At 51.8% G+C, this 20,251-nt stretch overlaps 1 protein-coding gene across 1 annotated transcript in view; it reads left to right on the top strand.

Moving 5' to 3' along the window:
• Window positions 1-420: 420 nt before the first annotated feature.
• Window positions 421-20,251, top strand: part of STK10 (serine/threonine kinase 10) — a 149,318-nt gene continuing 129,487 nt past the window's right edge. The window contains exon 1 of the mRNA XM_009209570.4: window positions 421-904. Within this exon, the coding sequence (XP_009207834.1) occupies window positions 749-904 (156 nt within the window). The 5' untranslated portion in view covers window positions 421-748. The remainder of the gene's footprint in view (window positions 905-20,251) is intronic.

Genomic DNA, 20,251 nt, shown 5'->3' with positions numbered 1-20,251 from the left:
CGGGGCGAGTGCCCTCGCCTCCGGGCGTCCCCATAGGAAAAGTGGGGGCGAGGGCAGCCTCGCGGGATCGCTGCGGGAGGATTAAATGAACAAGTGCAGGTTCACCTTCTGGGCGCTGACAGCGATCCGTGGGCTCTCGCGAAATGCCAAGTCGCCGTCCCCTTCGCTCCCACAAAAGTTCTGGGAGCCACGAGGCGCGGCGGGCTGGCTCCTGAGTCCATGAGCGGTCCCACCGAGCGGTCCCCTAAGCTTCTCCAAAGCCCAGCCCGCGGCTCGCGGCGCGTGGTGTGCGGGGACTACAGTTTCCAGAGTGCCCTGCGGCGACGGGCGGAGCCGGGGAGCGCCCGCAGCCAATTAGGGGGTCTCGGGGCTCTGCCGGGGAGCGGCAGGTGGAGCCCGGCCGCTGGGCGGGCGCGGGGACGGTCCCCCGGAACGGGTCCGAGGCTCTCGCAGGCAGGGCTGCGCCGGGCGGGGGCTGCGGGGCCGGCACAAGGGAGGCGGCCCCGGGGACCGGACAGGGCGGGGGCGGGGACGCCGCCGTCTGCGCGGTTCCGGGTGCTCCCGGCGCGGCGCTGCCCAGGGCACACTTGACCGGGGTCGGGCTGCAGGGAAGGGCGGGTCTGGGGAGAACCCCGAGAGCCGCGGCGTCCTCCAACTCCTCCTCCTCCTTCTCCTCGCGGCCGCCGAAGCCACAGCCCGAGCCCGAGCCCGAGCCCGAGCCCGAGCCGGCGCCCCGGCGCCCCCGGCCATGGCTTTTGCCAATTTCCGCCGCATCCTGCGCCTGTCTACCTTCGAGAAGAGAAAGTCCCGCGAATATGAGCACGTCCGCCGCGACCTGGACCCCAACGAGGTGTGGGAGATTGTGGGCGAGCTGGGCGACGGCGCCTTCGGCAAGGTTTACAAGGTGAGGGCGCTGAGGTGGGTGGCCGGACGCGCGTCGAGGGGCTCCGGAGGGAAGGGATGCCCGCCCGGGACCCGGCCAGCCTGGCTCCGGCTCCGAGGGCTGCCTGGCTCTGAACTCGGGGTCCCTGGCCCTCATGCTGGTGACTCTTGTTTTTTGGGGGGAACGTCACTCGGCCCGGCCGAGTCCCTGCGCTCTGGGCGCCCCCTCCGGGCACGGCTGCCGCCCCCACCTTAGCCCTGTTTCGGAGCACTTCCTGTGTGTCCTGCACTGCGCTCGGCGCCGCACAGGGAGACAAAGGGGCGCTGACAGTACCTCAGCATCCGAGAGGGCCACTCGAGGAACCTTCCAGGGACCTTCCGTAAAACGGCGATAGGGGCACACACTTTTTTTTTTTTTAAAGAGAGACTATACAGATGCTGTGGGAATATCGAGGCGACGTGGACCGAGAAACTCGGCTGCGCTTGGAAGGGTTGGGAGCTGGGGACACATCTGAAGTTGAGCCAGAGACAGGGAAGTGGGGTGGGCGAGGGGTGGCCCCTGGAGTGAGAGGTGGGGCTTGGAAAGGTGGGTTGGGGCCAGGCAGAGGGGGAGGTCAGGATCTGGTGAATGCTGAGCCTCGGGGAACAGATTTGATTCCGTAGGTCTGAGTCACAGCTGGGGAGTCTCCCAGCCTGCAGTCACCTCTCCCCTAGAGGAAGACTCGGCAGAGAGCTTTTGTGGAGTGGGTGGGGCAGAGCTGATTTTGTCTAGAGAAGTGTGGCAGCAAGACGTTAGTTTCTGCTCCTGAGAGCTAATTTTGAGGTGCTGAGTTGTTTTAGGGAGCGAACACCTACAGCTTGACTCCCCCCTTTCCCCTAAGAAAATTTTTACTGGAGACTCCCTCTTGTTAAATTGGCGTATACCTCCAGGAGACCACCTCTCTCCTAAGCCACTATCCTCCTCCTTGGGGCTCCTGTAGCTTGTAGGCCACTCTGACCCTAGGATTGCCCTTCTATGAGGCTGGACCACAGAGAAGCCTTCCCCAGCCTTCTCCTCTGACTTGAAAGTAGTCTATCGCCTAGTTACCAGGGTAGTTCCTAGATGACCAGTGTTACAATAGCATCATTTGGGAGCTTGTTAGAAGTGAACAATCTCAGGCCCAACCCAGACCTGCTGAATTAGAGTCTGCATTTTAATAAGATCCCAGGTGATCCCTAAGCAAATAGGTTTGAGAAGTACTGCCCTAGAGGCTTGGAGTGGTGGCAGTTTTTTCCTTTTTCTTCTTTTTTTTGAGACAGGGTTTCCCTCTGTTGCCCAGTCTGGAGTGCAGTGGCACGATCTCGGTTCACTGCAACATCTGCCTCCTGGTCTCAAGAGATTCTCCTGCCTCAGCCTCCCGAGTAGCTAGATCTACAGGTGCACACCACAACCCAGCTAATTTTTCTATTTTTTGTAGAGCTGGGTTTTTGCCACGTTGCCCAGGCTTGTCCTGAACTCCTGAGCTCATGAAGTCAGCTCGTTTCAGCCTCCCAAAGTGTTGGGATTACAGGCGTGAGTCACCCTGCCTGACCTGGAGCGGTGGCAATTTTGAGACCAACTAGGCCCACCTGGTGCCTCTTTTTTTTTTTTTTTCCTTTGCGACGGTGTCTCACTCTGTTTCCCAAGCTGGAGTGCAGTGGTTCGATCTTGGCCCTCACTGCAACCTTCACTTCCCGGGTTCAAGTGATTCTCCTACCTCAGCCTCCCGAATAGCTGGGATTACAGGCACATGCCACCATGCCTGGCTAATTTTTGTATTTTTAGTGGAGATGGGGTTTCACCATGTTGTCTAAGCTGGTCTTGAACTCCTGACCTCAAGTGATCCACCCGTGTTGACCTCCCAAAGTGCTGGGATTACAGGCGTGAGCCACTGAGCCTGGCCTGGTGCCTCTTTTGTTACCTTACCACCTCTTCTCTGAGCCCACGCTTCCTGTTTGGGGTGGGGAGAGGTCTTGTGATCTGAGAGGCAGTGCTTTTGGACTGCCCGATTTGCTGACCTCCTTTGCCTGAGGGCCTTGCCCATATTTGAGGGCAGCTAGCTCACCCTCTCCTCAGCACATCTTTTCTTTATTCTCCTCAGAGCTGCATCTTCCTCCTAGTGGCACCCAAGAATGGTCCTCAGCCTTGCAGCTCTCCCTGGACACTGCCAGTGTCCTTGACTGTCTTAGAGCCTGCTCCTGCAGCTGTGTTCTGACTACCGTGAGGGCAGCTGGACCCTTGGTCAGCTCGCCACGGGACCCACTTTCTCCAGAAGGCTCAGTTGGTGTTTTTAGTGTATGCTTTTAAACATGGGTTTTTTGGGCCGGGTACGGTGGCTCACCCCTGTAATCCTAGCACGCTGGGAGGCCGAGGCGGGCGGATCACGAGTCAGGAGATTGAGACCATCCTGGCCAACATGATGAAACTCCGTCTCTACTAAAAATACAAAAATTGTCTGGGAATGGTGATGCGTACCTGTAATTCCAGCTACTCAGGAGGCTGAGGCAAGAGCATTGCTAGAACCCGGGAGGCGGAGATTGCAGTGAGCCGAGATACCACCACTGCACTCCAGCCTGGGCACAGAGTGAGACTCCATCTCAAAAACAAAACAACACAAAACAAACGTATGGGTTTTTTTTTTTTTCTCCGTTAGGGGCTTTCAATTGCATTCTTGTCCTGTTCCCTGCAGTATATCCTGGCTTCACAGGGTTCATCTTCCTTTAAACTTAGATGCAGAACTTTGCTTTTGTGCTGGTAAGATTTTCTCTTGTCATTTTCAGTTGTGTTTCCTCCTGCTTTAGTTCCTTATAACTCCCCTGCTACTCTGAAAGTTTCATACAAAGGAGCTCATCCGATTCACAATCTGTACTGTGTCCTCTTGGTTCTCCAAAGCATGTGGAAAGTCAGTTTTTAAAAAAGTGACTCCAGGGCCAGGCGCTGTGGCTCACGCCTGTAATCCTAGCACTTCAGGAGGCCGAGGTGGGTGGATCACTTGAGGTTAGGAGTTTGAGATCAGCTGGGGCAACATGGCGAAACCCCATCTCTATTAAAAATGCAAAAATAAAAAATTAACCGGGTGTGGTGGCGCATGCCTATAATCCCAGCTACTCGGGAGGCTGAGGTAGGAGAATTGCTTGAACCCGTGAGGCAGAGGTTGCAGTGAGCTGAGATCGTGCTACTGCACTCAAACCTGGGGGACAGAGGGAGACTCCGTCTCAAAAACGACAACAAAAAGTGACTTTAATTCTCTAAGTTGTGAGCTGGCTCCACCACAGCCCTCTCCTTCTACCTCTGAATCCACGATTTTCTCTTAATTGAGCGAGAGCCAGACCAAGAGAGTGGTGTGATGGCTGATAGACCTAACAGTCTATTCTGTTACTTTCTTGGCCTTAGCATGCTCTGACCTAAGCCAACCCTGTATGCCCTGGTGCCCAGAGAAGAGAAGGGACTAGAACCCAGGGCTCTGGGCTTCAGTTGAACGCTCTTTCCTTAGTCACCAGCTAAGGAAGACCCATCCTGGATCAGAGATCCCTGTCACCCAGGCTGTCTACTCAAGAGGTGCTGTTTACTCACCCCTCCTGCTTGAAGTCGAAGCAGGTATTGCTTTTACTAAAGACCCTTGTAGTCAAGGACCACGACTCCTGCCTACTTGGTTATTCCCTGGCCTGGTCACTGAAGTAACCCAAACCAAAAATTCTATCTTGGTTTTATGGCTGGAACCAGAGATTCCATTTTGACACGGCACCTGAGAAAGCAATTGTCAGGGCGCTGAGGAGGGACTGCCAGCAGCGCTGTTGTTCTTCTGACAGCCTAAGTGTTGAAGGCTTCCTGAGGTCTTTCTGGGCCTTGGAAGTCTGAATTTGTCAACGATGTCAGGAGAGGACTCTCTGATTCCAGATTTCCTGATGAGTCTTCAAGTTAGCGGTCTCCGAGATATCAAACCTCTCCTCCTCTCCCTGATAAGCCTTAATCTGTCTGCCTCAGGAGAAAAAGAGGAGGATAGGATTGATTTTGTGCAAAGTCAAGCTCATTCTCACCCAATGCCTATGTGAATGCAAATTGGTTTCAAAAGAAAACCATTCCTACAAATTGGTTTCAAAAGAAAACCATTCCTAGTTAATTACTAGAATACAAAGCAGGCTGTAATCCCAGCACTTCTGGGAGGCCGAGGCTGGTGGATCACTTGACGTCAGGAGTTCAAGACCATCCTGGCCAACATGGTAAAACCCCATCTCTACTAAAAATACAAAAAATTAGCTGGGCGTGGTGGCACACGCCTGTAAGCCTGTAATCCCAGCTACTCGGGAGGCTGAGGCAGGAGAATTGCTTGAATCTGGGAGGCAGAGGTGGCAGAGAGCAGAGATTGTGCCACTGGCACTCCAACCTGGACAACAGAGTGAGACTCTGTCTCAAAGAACAAAACAAAACAAAAAAATGAAGTAAAGTTAACAAGCTATATGGTTTCAAAATTCTTGTCACTGCAAATCTTCATTTTGAGGAGGAGGTGGAAAGGGTAAAAGATGATAGGTTGAGTGGGAAAAGCTGACTTTAGCGGGGTGTGCTTGCTGTCATAGCAGCAGTAACACAGGTACTCATGCACCCACTGTGGACAGGGAACATGGAGAAATGAAAGGAGTTGGGTTAGCAGGCTGAGATGATTTTTCTGCTTCTTTTTGTTTCTTTTTAGAGATAGTGTCTTAGTCTGTTGCAAGGATTGGAGTGCAGTGGGACCATCATTGCTCACTTCCGCCTCGAACTCCTGGGCTGAAGGGATCCTCCTGTCTTAGCCGCTAGAGTAGTTCGGACTACAGGCACACGCCACCACATCTGGCTAATTTTTAAATTTTTTGTAGAGATGGGGTCTCGCTCTGTTGTCCAGGTTGGTCTTGAACTCCTAGGCTCAAGTGATCCTCCTGCCTCAGCCATCCAAAGTGCTGGGATTATAGGCGTGAGCCACGGAGCCTGGTATCCTTCTTAAAAATTGCTTCGTTGGCTGGGCGTGGTGGCTCATGCCTATAATCCCAGCACTTTGGGAGGCTGAGGTGGGTGGATCACAAGGTCAGCAGATGGAGACCATCCTGGCTAACACCGTGAAACCCTGTCTCTACTAAAATAGAAAAAATTAGCCAGGCGTGGTGGCGGGCGCCTGTAGTCCTAGCTACTCAGGAGGCTGAGGCAGGAGAATGGCATGAACCCAGGAGGCGGAGCTTGCAGTGAGCCGAGATTGTGCCACTGCACTCCAGCCTGGACAATAGAGCAAGACTCCATCTGAGAAAAAAAAAAAAAAGTACTGCTTTCCAGCCTGAGGAACATGATGAAACCCCATCTCCATGAAAAATACAAAAAATTGGCCGGGCACGGTGGCTCACACCTGTAATCTCAGCACTTTGGGAGGCCGAGGCAGGCAGATCACGTGAGGTCAGGAGTTCAAGACCAGCCTGGACAACATGGTGAAACCCCATCTCTACTGAAAATACAAAAATTAGCCAGGCGTGGTGGCAGGCGCCTGTAATCCCAGCTACTCCGGAGGCTGAGGCAAGAGAATCGCTTGAAATTGGAAGGTGGAGGTTGCAGTGAGCCGAGATCGTGCCACTGCAAACCAGCCTGGGTGAAAGAGTGAAACTCCATCTCAAAAAAAATTAGCTGGGTGTGGTGGCAGGTGCCTGTGGTCCCAGCTACGCAGGAGGCTGAGGTGGGAGGATTACGTGAGCCTGGGAGGCAGAAGTTGCAGTGAGCCGCTGCACTCATGCCTGTGCACTCCAGCATGGGCAACAGAGTGAGACCCTGAGACCCTGTCTCAAAACAAAACAAAACAAAACAAAACAAAACAAGACTAGAAAATTGCTCTGGTTTTGATTTTTTGTTGTTTTTAAGCTTTTTTTTTTTTTTTTTGAGACAGAGTGTTGCTCTGTCACCCAGGCTGGAGTACAGTGGCGCGATCTCAGCTCCCTGCAACCTCTGCCTCCCGGGTTCAAGCAATTCTTCTGCCTCAGCCTCCCAAGTAGCTGGGATTACAGGTGTGCACTACCACACCCGGCTAATTTTTGTATTTTTAGTAGAGATGGGATTTTACCATGCTGGCCAGACTGGTGTTGAACTCCTGACCTTGTGATCCGCCCGCCTCAGCCTCCCAAAGTGCTGGGATTGCAGGCGTGAGCCACCGAGCCGGCCTTTTTAAACTCTTAAAAGATGTATTATTTTGCAAAATTGGGAGTTTACCAAACAAATAGCAACAGTTAAACAGAAAAAAATTACCCTGGGTTCCATCAATGTCTGTTGACATTTTGATGTATTTCCTTCTAGACTTTTGATGTTGTGATGAATTTTTTTTCCTGCCTGATTCTAATCATATGTATCTGTAGTGTTTTATTTCTTTTTTTTCTTTTAGACAGAGCCTTGCTCTGTCACCCAGGCTGGAGTGCAATGGCGCGATCTTGGCTTACTGCAACCTCCACCTCCTGAGGCGGGAGGATCACCTGAGGTCAGGAGTTTGAGACCAGCCTGGCCAACATGGCGAAACCCGCTCTCTACTAAAAATACAAAAATTAGCCTGGCATGGTGGTGGGTGCCTGTAATCTCAGCTACTCAGGGAGGGTGAGGCAGGAGAATCTCTTGTACCTGGGAGGTGGAGGTTGCAGTGAGCCAAGATTGTGTCACTGTTCTCCAGCCTGAGTGACAGAGCGAGACTCTGTCTCAAAAAAAAAAAAAAATTTAAAATAGATTAAATAATCGTATGCCAGGCACTGTGCTAGGTGCTTTACTTAGTATGTAATAGAAGACAATTATGTCTTTGTAAAAATCACAGAGCTATATAAAATCATGCAGTGAAAACTAGAGGCCTTATGGGAAAAATGGGATTGAGGGCACAGCACTCAAAAACTTCATCAGTGGCATCTTTTAAAAAAAGTTCAGAATCTCAAAACCAATAGTGCAGTTTTACGCAAGTTACACGGAGAAGAAATACACACATGCTGCAGTACGCAGGCATCTTACCTGAAAAAAGATGCACCACGTGGGTGGACGTGGGTGCTGGGAAGGCAGCAGCGTGGGGCGCCGTGGAAGGAGGTGTGCGTGCAATCTGATGGCAGATGCACATGGGTGTGGCTTAGAGGTGGTTGATGGATGTCAGATGTATGTGCCTGTGTGTTTTGTGCATTCCTTCAGCACCCGAGTCAGCTCAGTGCAGTTTTCTGCATTCATCTATGGCGTTCACTTGCTGTTTCTATATGTAACCAAACATGACCTTAATATTATAGCAGAATCACTCCTTGGTATGTCGATGGTGTTGGAGCAAAGTTGGCAGGTTCAAAATAAGGGTTCTCACAGAGCTGACTGTATCTTGATGAACAGTTTTGTAGAGTTCTTGCTGTATTTTATTTTAGACAGAGTCTCACTCTGTCGCCCAGGCTGAGTGCAGTGGTGCAATCTCAGCTCACTGAAACCTCTGCTTCCTGGGTTCAAGTGATTCTCCTGCCTCAGCCTCCCGAGTAGCTGGGATTACAGGTGTGTGCCACCACGCACGCCCGGCTAATGTTTTTTTTTGTATTTTTAGTAGAGACGGGGTTTCACCATATCGGCCAGCCTGGTCTTGAACTCCTGACCTCAAGCGATCCGCTTGCCTCGGCCTCCCAAGGTGCTGGGATTACAGGCGTGAGCCACTGCACCCGGCTGTTGCTGTATTTTAATTTACTTTTTATTTTTTATTTATTTTATTTTATTTTATTTTATTTTTTTGAGACGGAGTCTCGCGCTGTGTCACCCAGGCTGGAGGCAGGCCGCAATCTCGGCTCACTGCAAGCTCCCATTCCCAGGTCTTTCACGCCTTATTCTCCTGCCTCAGCCTCCCAGTAGCTGGGACTACAGGCCTCGGGCCCACCTCACTCGGCTAGTTTTTTGTATTTTTAGTAGACGGGTTTCACCATGTTACGGTCTCGACCTCCCGGATCTCGTGATCCACCTGCCTCGGCCTCCCCAAAGTGCTGGGATTACAGGCTTGAGCCACCGCCCGCCTAATTTTTACTTTTTTAGGCTAGACTTTCTTGTATTTTTTTTTTTTTTTGAGATGAAGTCTTGCTCTGTCGCCCAGGCTGGAGTGCAGTGGCACGATCTTGGCTCACTGCAACCTCCACTTCCCAGGTTCAAGCAGTTCTCCTGCGCTGGCCTCCCAAGTAGCTGGGATTATAGGCGCCTGCCACCATGCCCGGCTAATTTTTGTATTTTTTAGTAGAGACGGGATTTTGCCGTTTTGTCCAGGCTGGTCTTGAACTCCTGACTTCTGGTGATCTGCCCGCCTTGGCCTCCCAAAGTGTTGGGATTACAGGCGTGAGCCACCACGCCCGGCCTCAGCTGGACTTTCAAAGGGAATTACTACGTCAAAGCATATGCCTATTTGAGGGTGATTTTAAAAATAAAATGAGATAAATTAATACAGGTCCCTTTTGTCTCTTGCTATTGCTGAGGGCCAATCCCCAAGTCCTCTTAACACCTCAAGCACACAGGGGGCCTTGGCAGCTGCTGCTCAGAGCTTGGGTGCCTCTGCCGTGTGCTGGCTTTAGGAATGATGTGACATTCTGCCCTCCCTGCCTGGTGGAGAGGAAGCCCAGGTTAAGTGAGGTAGGAACCCTCCCAGGCCTTCTTGCCCGTCCCTGAGCCACAGCCTTCTCTTTTCACCTCCTCTCCTGCCTACTAGATTGAAAGCCTGGGTTTCCACTTCCTCTGGGGATGGGGAAGGTCTCAGTGCTCCCCTCCTCCTCCGGAAAGAGATCTGGCCCCAGGCAGTAACCTTGTTTCCGCTCAGCCAAGTATTTTTAAACCCAAGTCCATGCTATTGTGAGTGGGTTTCTGACTCGTGACTCAGCCCCCAATCCAAGGGGGTCTGAACTTCCTGTGGATGACGCCCTTCACGGGGGCCCGGATTCTGCGTGGGGCCGTGCCCACAGCCCTGTGGGTCTGATTTCACACTGGCCGTTCTGGGAATTTTTTTTGGCTGATGCGAAAGCGAGCCGTGGGGGAAGGGATCGAAACAAACAGACGGACCCGCCCTCCATCCAGGACTCTCCCATGGCGTGGCCTCCCGAAGTTACCTAGACTAGGGGATTTCTCCAGAGGCTGTCACCCCATAGCCCCCAGAACAGCCCTGGGTGGTCACTCCTAGGCCCCCTGCTGCTGAGGGTAGTGGAACAGGGTAGTGGTGAAGGGAAGAGATTTGGGATTCAGTAGGATGTTGGTCCTAGTCCTGGTCCTGTGTGAACCCCAAATAGGCGACCACCTCCTCCTCTGAACTTGAGTCTTGTGTCTGCAAAATGGAGTTGGCCACAGGGCTGAGGGGAGTTGAGGTGATATGTTTAGCGTCTGATTCTCACCCAGGAAGGGCTCAGGAAATGACGATGAGGTGTTATGATTGATGCTCTTGGTGTCAGATGGAGAAGCTCCTGACCCGCCACTACAACTTTAGGGACAAAGCAGGGATGCTTCAGTGTTGATAGCATAGCCCTCATACCAGCGCTTCCTCACCTGGCACTACTGGCGTTTTGGGCGGGGTCGTTCTTCGTTATGGAGCTGTTCTGTGCATTCTAGGGTGTTCACAGGATCCCTGGCTTCAACCCACTTGGTGCCAGAACGCCTCCTTGCAGTGTGGCAACCAGAAGTGTCCCCAGATGTTGCCACGTGCTCCGTGGGGGAGGGAGGCATAATGGCTCCAGCTGAGAACCACTGCCTTGTGCAGATGAGCGTCCCTTTATTCAGCCCGGCAGACAGTATTTGTTGACCTCCTCTGTCAGGTCTCTGGGTGTGCAATGAAAGAGTTGGGCCTTGCAGTCAGAGAAGCCAGGGTTTGCATCCTGGCTGTGCCATTTAGCCATTGCGTTCTTTCAGGCAAGTGGCTTGTCTCAGCCTCCCTCAGCTTCCCCATGAGTACAGTGGGGCTGAGTCCACCCGCGGGAGCTGTTGTGAGACCTGCCTGAGTAACTCACACAGCAGGTATCCCGTTGGCCACAGTAGGTGCTCAGGATAAGAAGGCGGCCTCCCTGCTGCTTCCCTTGTGTTGTGGGGGAGGAGACAGGAACGTGCTGCCTGCGGTGAGAGTTGTACAGGGGCAAATAGGCAGCCAGCCGAGAGCGGGGAAGGTTCCACCTGGTACAGCAGGCGGGATGGTGATAAGGTGGAGAGAAGGAAGTCCAGGCCAGGAGAGAGGCTGGCCCATGAGGCCCGAGGTTGCTGACTGCTGGCTGTTGGGCCTGATGTGGGGGCCTGATGTGGCCTGAGAATGGGGCCACAGGGTGTGGCCCCCACGGGGGTTGAACCAAATTTGACTTGATTGCCAGTATTTTTAAATGAAGAGATTTCACAGAAAATCCTAGATTTCTGCCTTCTCTGTGAGTATCAGATAATTTGATCCTGGGCTGGGCTCACACCTGTAATCCCAGCATTTTGGGAGGCCGAGGCAGGTGGATCACCTGAGGTCAGGAGTTCGAGACCAGCCCAGCCAACATGGTGAAACCTCGTCTCTACTAAAATTACAAAAAATGAGCCGGGCGTGGTGGCTCATGCCTGTAGTCCCAGCTACTTGGGAGGCTGAGGCACGAGAATCACCTGAATCCTGGGAGGCAGAGGTTGCAGTGAGCTGAGAAAGCGCCATTGCACTCCAGCCTGGGCAACAGAGAAAGACTCTGTCTCAACAAAACAAAACAAAAACAGATAAGTTGGTCCTTCTGCGCCTGGGCCAATGATGCTGTCCAAGGGAGCGTTATGCAGGCTATACAGGCAATGGCAGGTTTCCTAGTCACCTCATTGAAACCAGAGGAAAAATAGGGAAATGAATTTTAATGGTATATTTATCACTTCAGCATGTAGTAAAGCGGAATTAAAGCAATGTGTTATATTCTCTTTCATGCAGTCTTTGAAATCGGTGGGTGTTGCGCTTATGGCACATCTCCATCTGCACCGGCCACATGCCAGGTGCTCGGTAGTGACATGTGACTAGTGACTACTGTGTTGGGCATGACAGATCTGACCTCTACTGTTGCCTCCTCAATCCCAGCGGTCATTGGATTTGGGAAGTGGGCATGGGCCAGGGCTGGGCCAGGTCCACAATAGCATTTGGGACGTGGCTCATTTGGGCTGCCGCAACAAAGTACCATAGGCTGAGTGGCTTGCAAACAATAAACATTCTATTTCTCATAGTTTGGAGGCTGGGAAGTCCAAGATCAAGGCTCCCACAGAGTTGGTGTCTAATGAGGGCCTGCTCTGCTTCCCAGATGGTGCCTTCTCGCTGTGACCTCACGTAGTAGGAGGGACAGCAGGAGAGCTAGCCTTCTAGGGTCTTTCTTTCTTTTTTTTTTTTTTTGAGACAGAGTCTCACTCCTTCATCCAGGCTGGAGTGCAACCTCACTGCAACCTCCACCTCCTGGGTTCAAGTGATTCTTGTGCCTCAGCCTCCAGAGTAGCTGGGATCACAGGCATACACCACCACATCTGGCTAATTTTTGTGTTTTTAGTAGAGATGGCGTTTTACCATGTTGGCCAGTCTGGTTTCAAGCTCCTGGCTTCAAGATATCCACCCACCTCGGCCTCCCAACGTGCTGGGATTACAAGCGTGAGCCACCACACCGGCCTCTGCGGTCTTTTTTTCTTTTTTTTTTTACAAGAACACTAATCTCATTAAGACCTAGTCATTTCCCAAAAGGCCCCTCCTTCTAATGCTATCACCTTGGAGGTTGGGATTTCAACATAAGAATTTTGCAGGGACACAGAAACTCGGACCATAGCAGGGACCAAGTCAAGAGGGCTTTGAAGGCCAAGCCGATGAATTTAGACTTGGCAGTTTTGACCTCAAAAAATGTCCTGCCTGCCTTAAGTCCCCCAGAGCCTGACCAGGTCAGCCCATGTAACATTAGAGAGGGACTCTCTTTTGATGGGGGAGGAGGCCTTGACCAAAGAGGTGACACAATTGCAGGGTGCCAGAGCCAGGATCCCTGGCTGCTCAAGACTAAGGAGGTCCATGCTGAATGGAGGCTGAGCCAGAGTGGCCAACCCTGGTGACTGAACCAGGCAGGTGTGGGAGGGAAGGCCAGAGCTATAGTTGGAACCCAAATCGGAGCCGAGGGAGTGTAGGTGACCAGCCCGAGAACGGGATGTTTGTGAGACGGGAGGCATGGAAGAGTCTAGGGCATCCTTAATCAGGAGGTGGAAAGAGAGCCGAGAGGATGAGACAGGAAGGCAAGCTCGTGTCTGCTGGGGATCAGAGGTGGTCCAGGAACCTGGAGGAGTTCCTGCGGTTCAGGCCTGGCTCTACCTCTTGCAGGTTGTGTGATGCTGAGGAATTTACTTATCTCTGCCTCAGTTTCTTAAGCTGTGAAATGGTGATGGTAATGGTACAGTCGCATAGGGCTGTTGGAAGATGAAATGAGATAATCCATGGAAACCACTTAGTCTAGGACACTGGAAGAAGTCACGTAAGTGTTAGCTTTAGATTGTTTATTGAGCACCTACTTGTGCGAGGCCCTGTGGGTTCCAAAGTGAAAAAGATAGATGAGTAGGGAGTTGACTTTTGCTCAGTTGCTACCTGTCCATCATTTATTCTTCTCTTATCCCCATGAAAGGCAGGGGAATATCCTCACTCTACACCTGATGAAGCAGAGGCCCAGAGAGGTACAGTGACTTACTCAGGGTCACATAGCTTTTTTATGGCAGGACTGGGACTCGCACCCAGATCTTTGTGGCCAGGAGTCTGTCTCTTTTCTCTTGCGGCACAGAGAGAAAGACAAACAGGTTTGTTGGGCAGTCCATGGTCGCTTCAATGCGGTGTCTGCTCTTGGCCTTGTGGTTTCTGTGCCCAGGAACATAACCCTTCTTTGCAAGCCTGCCTCAGCTGGATGGCGATGGATGGTGGCCTCTCATGCAGAGGAAGTGGTGAGGGGTGCAGGCAGGACTAGCACAGGAAGTGGCAGGGGAAAGGGGCGGGTGTCAGGGCGGGGAAGCCAAGCGCTCCTGGGGCCCCTCCTGGTGCCCTGGTGGGTGGGGCTGCTGGGACCGCAGCAGGCTGCAGTGCAGGGTGTCTCTGGGGCCTGTCAGCAGAGCAGGGAGGGCGGGGCTGAAACGCTTCCTTCTCCCTTCTCCCTCTCTCCCCCACACTCACCTTCCACTTCACTCTTTCTCTTCCCCTTTCTCTCTGCTTCCCCCGTGATGCATTTTTTCCCTTCTTCCCATATAGCTTACCAATTTTTTCATACTAACAGACTACACCAGGGCTGGCACAGTGGGTCACGTCTGTAATCCTAACACTTTGGGTGGCTAGGAGTTCACGACCAGCCTGGGAAACGTAGGAAGACTCCATCTCTTCCAAAAAAATTTTAAAAATTAGCCAGGTGTGGTGGCACCAACTGTAGTCTGGAGGCTGCTACTCTGGAGGCTGAGGCGGGAGGATCACTTGAGGCCAGGAGTTCAAGACTGCAGCAAGCTATGATCACACCACTGCACTCCAGCCTGGGTGACAGAGCAAGACCTGACTGGAAAACTGCTTGTCTGAAAGCACCAATAAGAAGAAAAAACAGGCTATACCAGAGCCAGAATTAGACACCTAAGACTTGGGGAGAAGGATGGGGAAGAGGAGGGACTTGACTGGTGCATGGGTGACTGAAGAGTTAACTCCAGCCAGCCTGGGTCAGGTGGTGGAGGGTGGTGGAGGCCGGTGGTGCCTCTGGGAGGAGCTGAGGGAAGCACAGAGCCTTTCTGCTTCTGGACCATTGCACTGGCGGTTCCCCTGCCTGCCACTCTACCTGTGACTGCACAGCTGCTCCTCCTCATTCTCTCAGCTCAGATTCCTTCCTTACAAAGGCCTGTCCCGACCACCCCTCCCTGACCATGGTGGCAGCTGCCTGTAGATTTTCTTCAGGGCTGTTGTAACAAACTGGGATTCTCTTGTGTGTCTCCTTGTTTATTTTCTGTCCCCTCCAACAGATGTGAAGTCCCTGAGGGTAAGGAATGATCTTTGTGTCCCCAGCATTTGGAACAGGGCCTGCGGAGGGTAGATGTTCAGTTCATACCTGCTGAGCCACAGGTGTGCGGTGGCTGACGCCTGTAATCCCAGCACTTGGGGAGGCCGAGGCAGGTGGGTCACCTGAGGTCAGGAGTTCGAGACCAGCCTGGCCAACATGGGGAAACCTCATCTCTACTAAAAATACAAAAATTAGCTGGGCATGGTGGTGGGTGTCTGTAATCCCAGCTACTCAGGAGGCTGAGGCAGGAGGATCGCTTGAATCCGAAAGACGAAAGTTGCAGTGAGCTGAGATTGTGCCATTGCACTCCAGCCTGGTCAACAAGAGCGAAAGTCCGTCTCAAAAAAAAATTAAATAACAATAACAAAAAATACCTGCTGAGCAAATGAAAGGATAAGTGAGTGAATGCTGGGCCCCACTTAATCCCTCTCCCTGGGCAGGCCCTGCTTAGTCCCTCTCCCTGGACAGGCCCAGTGTTGTGGTTACAATGTGGCTACACTCGGGAGGCCGCACTGTGGTTATGATGTGGCGCTAGAATCAATTCTGAGCTTCCTCCTAGCTTCCCTGCCTGTTTGCTGTGTGACTTTGGGCAAGTCACCTTGCCTCTCTGATCCTCAGCATCTTCAGCTGTGACATTTAAATCAAAACAGCACTTTGCCCGATTTTGTGAAGATTGATGCTTGTGGCCAGCCCTTACTGTCCTGCCTCACGCAGAAGATGTAAATGTGGCTGTTGTTACTGTGATTGTTACCATTTCTCTAGGGTGACTTAAGCTGATCGTCCCCTTCCTGGGGCTTGACAGAGGCAGATTCCCTTGAGGCCCTGAACCCTTCCCTTGCCTGTTACACTGGAGGGTGCTTCTGGGTGGAGGCGTGTGAAGAGTTCTGGGATCAGCCTGAAGTTTGTTGCTCTCTCTCTGTTATGGAGATAAAAGAAGCCTACATCCCAGCCTGGAGGCAGCACAGGGGTCTGGAGATGGCACAGGGGCCTGGGCATGAGCCACTGTGCCCAGCTGCCTCAGAGGCTTTTGACCTGGGGATGCCGTTCATCTTACAAGTCACAGCTCAGCTGTTGGCCTTGCTGTGTAACCCTGAGCAAGTGATGTCACCCCTCGGAACCTTGGTTTTCTTTTCTGCAAAATAGGGACAATAGTGCCTCTCCCAGTGGGACATAGGCATCTTTACACCTGCACCATCATGAGCCCAGTGCCAAGGACACACAGCCAGATGTGGCAGAACCGACCCAAGCCCAGCATCACATCTGAATTCAATCTAGTGTTGGTGGAACACAGGGGTATAGCTTGGTCCTGCCATTTGGAGAGCATTTCACAACATGTAAATCAAGACCGAGGCTTTTGGAGGTGGCACCACGCGACAGTGTGGCATGGCTCCATGATAGGGAGCTGCTCAAATAGAGGAGGGTCCCGTCACTCAGTGGAACATTCTGCCACCCTTGGAGATGATGTTGGGGAACAGTGTTTTGTGCTCTGAAGGGCTGTTCATGCCATACTGTTTGCTTTTTTTTTGAGATGGAGTTTTGCTCTTGTTGCCTGGGCTGGAGTGCAATGGTGCCATCTCAGCTCACTGCAACCTCCACTGCCCAGGTTGAAGCGATTCTCTTGCCTCAGCCTCCCGAGTAGCTGGGACTATAGGTGCATGCCACCACGCTTGGCTAATTTTGTATTTTTAGTAGAGACGGGGTTTCACAATGTTGGTCAGCCTGTCTGAAATTCCTAACCTCAGGTGATCCACCTGCCTCGGCCTCCCAAAGTGCTGGGATTACAGGGGGATTACAGGTGTGAGCCAGTGTGCCTAGCCATGCCATACTGTTAAGTGAAAGTAAGAATGACCAGTGTATACAGTTTAATCCCTATTTTGTAAAGTATGGAAGAATATGTCTGTGGCCAGAGCGATTATAATGAGTGAATATTTATAGACTTTCACTCTGGACCCAGTCCTATTCTATTCTATTCTATTCTGTTCTATTCATTTTATTTTAGGACACGAGTCTCACTCTGTCACTCAGGTTGGAGTGCAGTGATGTGGTCTTGGTTTAATGTAACCTCTGCCTCACAGGTCCAAGTGATTCTCCTGCCTCTGCCTCCTCAAGTAGCTGGGACTATAGGCGTGTGCCACCATGCCTGGCTAATTTTTGTATTTTTAGTAGCGACAGAGTTTCATTCTGTTGGCCAGACTGGTTTTGAATTTCTGACCTCAGGTGATCCACCTGCCTCAGCCTCCCAAAGTGCTGGGATTACACGTTTGAGCCACAACGCCCAGCCAAGGACCCAGCCTCTTCTAAGCATCTTTCACATATGAACTCATTAAATGCTCACAACAGCCTCTGGAGGAGGAGTGGTTACATCGTCATTATATAAAGGTATAAAAGGCTGGGAAGTGAGGGTAAGGAAGTCCCCTCAGGGGCACACAGCTGGGAAGTGTTAGAGCTGGGATTGGGAAACAGTTCCAAGAATGTCACACCACAGATTACCAAAGGCGAGTTTCTTTTGGATTATGAAAGGTTTTGATTTTCTTCTTTGTACCATTATATTTCTAAGATTGTTTTTAATGCACAGATGTTACTTTAGCACCAGAAGGACTGTTGATGGAATAAACAGGCCGACCTTAACCTCTCTGAGGATTGATATTGTCTCTAAAACAGAGTTCATGAAAGGACACGACCCCCAAGGTTGTGGTGAGGATTAAATGAGTGTCTTAAACACTGGCAGGCAGGGGCCATAGGTGGCCCTCCATAAAGTGCTTCCTTCCTCACTTCCTCCTCTTTTCTGTGGACCCCGGAGTACTCTCCCCTCTGCAACTCCGCATTGAGTCTCGCTGTCCTCTGGGTAGAGAGGAGCCTGGGAAAGATGGGAGTGGTCTCCTGCAAGGAGATAGAGCCCATGGGCACCTTTCACGCCTCCCTTATCAGTGATATGTGGGTTGGATTCCCCATTGTTTTTGGAGAGCTGAGATCTGAGGGCGCCCATATCTCCAGCCAAGTTGGACAGGTTGCTCCAGTTTTTAGCCAAGGCCAAGACTTGGTTTCTTTGGACCAATCCTGTTTGGGTTTCCGTTTTTTTATTTGCTGGTTCACAACAACTTTTGCGGCTCAACATTTCCCTGAGCTGTGCCAGGGTGGCTGGCCAGGCTCCTCCTCCCTGAGGGAGACAGTGTTCAAGGCGCGTCTTTGGAAGCCGTGTCCCTCTGCTTTTGGGCTTCCTAATCTTTGCCATCCTTAAGTGTCACTTGTTCTGAAACTTGGCCGTCTCATTTGTCGTTGAGCTGAAACTTGGCATGGTGATGATTGATTGGGACGTGGTTTCCCTCTGCTTGGCAGAACTCAGCTGTGTACATCCTGGCCCAGTTGAAGGCTTTGGCTTCTGCAAGGTAAAGAGGTGCCATCTTTCAAAACTGGAGAACAGCCAGAGATTCAGAAATAGAAATATGTTATGGAGAAAGTCGACTTCTTATCACTTTCCTTTCATCTCTTATGTGGAGGACCTCATTTCTCTCTGTTTGCAGGGAAGCACAAACACCGATTCTATTCATTCATTCATTAGTCATTTAAGAATACACAGAGTGTCTGCCATGACCAGACAGAGTAATAGATACATTGATGAACAAAATAAACATGTGTTTAGGCTTTCAAAAACAAAAAATACACAGTTTCAAGAGAGAACAGTAACAACCAATAGTCAACTGGCTAACCCATAGTGGTTTATAAATTTTCCCATGCGTCACTGAAATTGTCTACGTCTTCATCAGGATATGAAGGCCTGGTGTCCTGGCTTCCGCAAGCACACGTAGCTAGTAAGTAGTAGAGTTGGGACTTGAGCCTAGGTACTGTGCTGTTTCCACAAATTGCTCGATAGAAATTTGCTCATTTCTAAGTTTGCCAAGATGGGGACATCGGATGGAGTGGGGTCGGTTCCTGTAACAATAACTTTATTGGCTACAGTATTGAAGGAAGGAGAGAGACTGATGTTCATAGAACCCAGCAGGGGTGGGCTCAGGTGCCTTTTGGAAAGAAGGGAAGATAATAATTGTCTACTCCCTGGACATACATGTCATTCCTTTATCCCTCTCACACCCACCTAGTCTCATGCACCCATTCATGCCCCTGCCAACTCATTCTCCCATCCATCTGTCCATCCTGCCATTCATCTGCCCATCCACCCACCCTCCCATTCTTCTGCCCACCCATCCATTCACCCAACCTCTCATCCATTCACCATCCCACTTAACTCATTTTCCCATCCATTCATTCCTCTAGCCCCTACCTCCCATCCATCCACTCCTCCAACCCTCCCATTCTTCTGCCCACCCATCCATTCACCCAACCTCTCATCCATTCGCCATCCCACTTAACTCATTTTCCCAACCATTCATTCCTCCAGCCCCTACCTCCCATCCATCCACTCCTCCATCTGCTTGTCTGCCCACCCATCTTCCCATTCACTCACGCTCCCACTGTTCCATCTACCCACTGGCTCTTCTGTGCCAGGCTCTCTGGGGTAGACTGAGAGGAGTCAGGTGGGCTGAGCCTTTCAGAGATCACAGCCAGGTCAGAGAATCTGTGATGCAGATGCCCAGGGGACAGGGCAGTCTGCGATGAAAGCCTTAACAAGGTGCAAAGAAATTCTAGTGGGAGAGGTGGACTGGGGTTCTGGGGAAGATGTCATGGGCTAGGCTGGGGTTGAGTTAGATTTTGCTGGCTGATTAAACACAGGTAGGGAGGAGGCGTTCTCTGTAGAGGAGGGAGCATGAAGAGGGCCGGGAGGTAGGGAGCAGGCATGGGGCTGAGTGAGAGGGAGTGGCGGGACCCTGGGGAAGTGGTCAGGGGCAGGTCATGAGGGCTGTGAGTGCTGGGCCAGGGAGCTTGGGCATTAGCTTGTCAGCAGCAAGGAGCCCTTGAGGGTTCACCCTGGGTGTGTCTGGTTGAAGGCCACGGAGGGAAAGATGGGAAGGAGGGCGGTCACACTGAGCAGCTGGGCGGGAGACCCCTGGCATGACAACTTTGGTGGGCTGCTGAGGGCAGAGAGCACTGGGCAGAGAGCCAGAGCTGAGCTCCAGGCCTGCCACTGCCTCCTAACTGTGTGACCTGAGACAAGTCAGTTTCTCTGCCTGGGCCTCTGTTTTCTCTTCAATAAAAGGAGATGGTGGTACCTCTGTGTACTTCGTGTGCCTGTACTGGAGAAAGGCGGACTGCTCATTGCCCTGCAGCAAGAGACCATAAGAGGCTTTGGCAGGCCTTTTTCATCCTGAGCCTGCAAGGACCTGGGCTTCCCAAGGCCCAGGCCCATGGTGCATAAGGCTTCTATCCTCTGCTGACTGATGCCTGCCAGCCAGGGGCCTTA

This window comes from Papio anubis, chromosome 5, assembly GCF_008728515.1.
Source record: "Papio anubis isolate 15944 chromosome 5, Panubis1.0, whole genome shotgun sequence".
Lineage (NCBI taxonomy): Eukaryota > Metazoa > Chordata > Mammalia > Primates > Cercopithecidae > Papio > Papio anubis.
This window is presented reverse-complemented; position numbering and strand designations above follow the sequence as displayed.